The sequence below is a fragment of the Curcuma longa genome, unplaced genomic scaffold (assembly GCF_044706935.1).
Source record: "Curcuma longa cultivar G26 ecotype Majalengka, Jawa Barat unplaced genomic scaffold, ITB_CL_G26_1.1 contig_20642, whole genome shotgun sequence".
Classification (NCBI taxonomy): Eukaryota; Viridiplantae; Streptophyta; class Magnoliopsida; order Zingiberales; family Zingiberaceae; genus Curcuma; species Curcuma longa.
In genome coordinates this window covers 26,275-31,830 of record NW_027431435.1, presented here as the reverse complement: position 1 = coordinate 31,830, position 5,556 = coordinate 26,275, and the positions used below count along the sequence as shown (strand labels likewise).

The following is a 5,556-nucleotide window of genomic DNA, read 5'->3' as shown; positions in this document are numbered from 1 at the left end:
CTTGCTTCTATTAAGGTTCTGACTTGAATGTTCTATCCAACAAAAGGTCCTGATACTTCTCCAGCAGCTAATCTATGTTCTATATACATGAAAGAATTTAACAGACAACTGACAAAGATAAAAGCATCATGCAGACAACAGAAAACATAGAGCTGGAAAATTGTAAACAGATTTGAAAAGAATCACATGCTTGTTGATATGGATTTAAACTACAAATATTGTACAGTAGCAAAAAGCACATGATCTTTGCAAAACTTGGTCCATTTGTTTATAATGGGGAATTAGTTTGATGGTAAGCATAAAAAAAACAATGATTAGGAAGACAATGCTACTTGAAGTAGTTATTCGTGATGCCCAATAACAAAAGACAAACATAATAATAGAAAAGAAATTCAAAATTCTAAAGCAGCTACATCAAGTACTTGAGCAATGTAGACTCTTATTGAAGTCAAATAAAGAAATAAATGGCCAAGACTAAAGTACCTAATCAAATGCACCATAAGTAAAAACCTAAAATTACAAATATGACCACAGGTGGAAAAATGCAGGTAGAATGTATAATAGATCATTATCAAGGGAGTTCAAAATTGGGAAAAACAGCATGAAACAGTATGATTTAATCATGTTATATGTGATGTATGAAAAGTACACAATATCAAAAATGAATCTCACATCATCAACAAGTAAACCCTTGACAAAATGACGACGAAGATGTTGATAATCAAAATTGTCCATAAAAAGACTGAGAACTTCTGGAGAGCAGATATCTATGTAGCAATCCTGCAAAAGGATAATTTGATCACTTGAGAAAAAAATGGCCAATACCCTGCAAAAAATATCACTAGTAGCACTATAAATCCATTGTCTATTTTGAATATGCAACACTAGAAACATCGTGCCTAGGTACAGTTGACCATGGTGCACTCTCTGAGATGACATTTTGCAGGTCCAAAATATGACAATCATTCATAACTGTAAGCCCATCATCATTTCAATGTAAACCAACACGAACAAGGTGGTGCCTAGTGCCTCCAGGGAAACAAGGCACACTCACTGAGACACTGTACAAGACCCATGGATTGCACCAAGGTTTAACACACTATTTCAATGCATACGAACAATGAGATTTATTTGGATCAAATATATTTATCTATAAAAGATAAACATTGATCAGGAAGAGTAATTTTACTCTTTCAGCAAAGGAAGATACCAAACAAAAAATTTCCTTCACAGAAGGAAAAAGAGACTAAAAAATTTTATTATACAGGTTCATTTTTTTTCTTTCAGCATTTATTACCTATATGATTTTTGCAGTTTCCGTTCTTCTGGTTTCTCATCTTATCTTTTACTGCCAATAGTAAAGAAACCTCTGTGTTTTAATCTATTGAGTCAACCTTTTCATATCAACAAATGGTAATGACATGTTAATTGGAAAAAAAAAAATTACCTTTAAAACACTTCCACAATAAGTCATGCTATGTGACTTACAGCCTTTCTAGCATTATATGTGCCACTTGGGATCAATCTCCACTTTCATGGTTAAAATCATAATATTTATCCTCTTAGTGGTGATATGCCCAACTTTAATCAGGTTGCTAAAGATGGCGTCCAACAGTAGCATAAACATCCATATGCAATTATCTTTCACTACCAAAAAAATTATACAGGCTCATTTTTTTTCTTTCAGCATATATTACCTATATGATTTTTGCAGTTTGCGTTCTTCTGGTTTCTCATCTTATGTTTTGCTGCCAATAGTAAACAAACCTCTGTGCTTTAATCTATTATGTCAACCTTTTCATATCAACAAATGGTAATGACATGTTAATTGGAAAAAAAAAATTCCTTTAAAACACTTCCAAAATAAGTCATGCTATGTGACTTACAGCCTTTATAGCATTATATGTGCCACTTGGGATCAATCTCCACTTTCGTGGTCAAAATCATAATATTTATACTTTTAGTGGTGATATGCCCGACTTTAATCAGGTTGCTAAAGATGGTGTCCAACAGTAGCATAAACATGCATATGCAATTATCTTTCACTGCCAAGCTTTTCAGATTGATTGGTGCACAAGATGAACGGCTCTAATGGATTGTGGATGTTTTGACAGGTAAGACTAGCGCATCTATGTGCTCCTAATTACCAGTAAATGTAACAGAATAAGAAATAAAAGTGAAAAAGAAATAAACAAGAAAATAAGCAAGTTGGGAAAAACAATACCTGCTTATCATTGTGCAAATAAACCCAAGTATTGTTAGCTAACAACGCTTTATCAATAGAAATAATCCGCTGAGAAGGATTAACCTTGTCCTCATAGAACATAAGCTCTTTTGTTTGAGGATCAATAGCCATTAGAAGTTCATCAGTGCCAAGCCGAGTCTGATGTGTCAGGTTTGATGGTTTGGAGTGTTTAATGATCATTGTCATAACAGCAAGTGGATCTTTTTTCCTTCTTTCCTTGTGTTCATGGAGAGCCTGAGTTAAGTTCATGTTGCTAATTGTATCCCCACTAATGAGAACAAAGTCCCCACGTATCTAAAGGGAAAAGCAAAGATAAAATAATCAAGATAAAAGAATAAACTTATTCTAGAATATATACAAAATTTTCAACTTCAATATGGAAAATTACTATCTGTTCCTCATACAAATTTAGATATTCAACATATGAATCAGATTAATACTCCTATGACACAGCATCCAAAGTCATCTTTTATCCACTAAATACAGTTAATTACCCTTTCCAGGATTGCATGTGAAGTTCGATAAACAAATTAAATGAAGAACAACTGAAAGTAGGTAGAACAATTAGTCTAGGGCTAAGAAATTAAGTTACATAATTCTCAGTGCAACTAATCTCATGATTTTGTCTTTTACGGTAATCCTTATAGGTTAAAACTAACCACCACTGGACACACTTTGGCACAGCTGGATTTTTTTTTCTTTGTGAAAGGTAACTGTCTTAGATCTGTCCAATGAGCATCACTCAGGGTTTGTATGTTATTGAGACATGAGAGGTAACCGCAATGCCAGTATGTCTAAAGAAGACATGATGCTCATTTCTAGTGTGACAAGCTTGATAAAAGCATGATTAATCTGTTAATAGATAGCCAACCACTAATTCATCTATGGTAGAAATGCCATTAGATAATTCAAAAGTCATCATGACCATTCATATTTTTCTTGAACACCATTCTTTAATCTTCTTATTCTCCTCCTAGTACTTTGTATAATTCAACTCTACAAACCTTAATAACAAATTGGCAAGTTTTTCTCATTCCAACTACTTAAGACTACATAATATCTCCAAACTTCGTGATTGTTAAATAACAAATGTTTTGGTATTCTGGAATGCCGCTGCAGCCAACAACTAATCTGAAAACAACAGATTAAACTGCCTTCAGGTATTGTTAGGTTAAGATTTCCATTTTTTTATTTGTTGAAAGAAAGGCTCCAACAATAAAAGATCAAGGAAAAAGTGGGATACTCCTAGAAAAAATAATATCTAGGATGAATAACGCAACCAAGAGACAACAGAAACGTTAGTCATAGCATACCACAGATTTTTCATAAATCACACGGAGGGCATCTCCAGCACTAATGGCGTCATGCGACTCGATCGTGGTGATGGAAAACCTGGACGAAGGCTTCATCCATTCAGACTCTTTCAAGTAGTCCTTCACCTGCTGTGAGTGGGAGCAGCAGAAGACAAAAACCTCCTCGACCCCGACCGAATCGAGCCAAGCAAGAGTGTATTCGATCATGGGAACGTTCGCCAGAGGCAACAGCACCTAAATGGCCAATTCAAGAATCAGGTGAGAACTAAGAGAAACCCTAAGCAGATTGAGGCTTGGATAGATCCTGGACCGGAAGTACCTTGGGGCGCTCGAGGGTGATGGGTCGGAACTTGAGGTTGAAGCTGTCGGCGAGGAGGACGGCCTGGAGGGGAACGCGAGCCACAACCTCCGAGTCATCGGCGGCGACGGAGGCGGCGCCGCGCTGCCCTTTCTTCTGCGCCATCGCACCGCCGCTAGTGAGGATGGACGAAATCGCCTAGCGGCGGACACTGGGCAAGAACCGACCACGAGCGGATGGATCGGTCGACTTTAAAGGCATCGAGCTCGCGAGTTCGCACAGGATGTGACACGGTTCGACTCGGAGCGGACGCCGAGTCACCTGGGAATCGGATTCGGTTCCGTTTGATATTTTGGATTCCGATCGTTAATGGGACCCGAACACGAAATAAATTCTCGTTGAAAAAATTAAAACTCTGCATTAAAAAGAATTTTAGGAATCGTATTAACTATTTCATGAATCTAAATTCATTTTTTTTACATCAAATATCTAATTTATATCGATTAATTTTAATCACCGATCTAATACGATATTACTTTTTATGCTTGAAACATGCAGTAAAGATTGGATAATTCATTGTTTTCAAGTTTTTCCGAGACATTTTTGAGCATAAATATTAGATTAATGAAAAAAATTGTATTTATTTGTTAGAATTAGAGATATGAATATAAAAGCAACTGCTATGGATCAAATTTAATCTTTTTTTATTAATTTTGCTGAGTTAAGATTTATGAGTATTTTTATTTTTTATAGGGGTTAAGCTTTGAATATATTTGAACATTTGTTTAATTGTTTTTGAAATAATTTTTTATCAATAACATTCGAGATGGCGTCGTTTCTTTTCAAATATTGACTTTGATGGTCTATCTTTTAGTATTCTATTTAATCAACAAAATTTAAAAGATTATTTTTGATCCTAAAGCAGCATCAAGCTAGCTAATCAACTAGAGAAGCTGAGGTATCTATCAACTAATCCTGAGGTCAGAGAGCATGTGATCGAATTGTGTCACTAATCATGTGGCCTAGTTGTCTAATGGGCCAGATCGAATGTTATGGTAATTGGGTCGTCCGAGGCATTATTGGGCTAGTCAAGGCATGGTTTGACCTTTGACCCTCAACATGTCAGGTCAGATGCTAGCTCGGATCAATTATTGACCCCTTTCTACCATGTCGGAACAACAAAGACCCGCCACATTACAAAGTCTCACCATCAAGTCTAGTCAAAGGAGGAGTATGTCAACTGACTAGACAACGAATATTCCGAGTATCCTTCACATGGATCAAGTTAGAGGGGATGTTGGCTCGAGTATGGCATGTGTTAGATCAGCTATCAATCACACTGAAGGATGAGGGGTCAGTTCTTGTCGAACGGGCTCTAGTCTGGCTCGGACATAAGTCAGCTTGATGAGTGTTCATCGAGTGGATTTGATGAGTCGATGCGTAGGTTGAAGTTTGGTTCAGGGGTCAAAGGGAACACATCGTCTTATCTGAACCGAAAAGATTCTCCAAGTAAGGAAGCTGCACTGATCAGGTCGGACGAGCCTTGTTCGAGCTTGGCCATATGTCATTTAATCAAAGAACATGATGGGTCTGCGTGTATCAGACGAGCAGGGTGGGTCGGTGCGTGCCATGAGATCGGAGATCATCAATCTAATCGCATTTAATGCGCAAGATACACCATCATTCACGGGAGTAAGGGT

At 36.9% G+C, this 5,556-nt stretch overlaps 1 protein-coding gene across 1 annotated transcript; it reads right to left on the bottom strand.

The window, feature by feature from the left end:
* Positions 1 to 672: 672 nt before the first annotated feature.
* LOC141817470 (translation initiation factor eIF2B subunit epsilon-like) lies at positions 673 to 4,060 on the bottom strand (the record flags this gene model as incomplete). Its single annotated transcript, XM_074705108.1, has 4 exons — positions 3,878 to 4,060; positions 3,559 to 3,792; positions 2,225 to 2,539; positions 673 to 780 (listed from the first exon to the last, which is right to left on the bottom strand). Coding segments are annotated over exons 1-4 (801 nt in total), but the record flags the coding sequence as incomplete, so codon positions are not given.
* Positions 4,061 to 5,556: the final 1,496 nt, after the last annotated feature.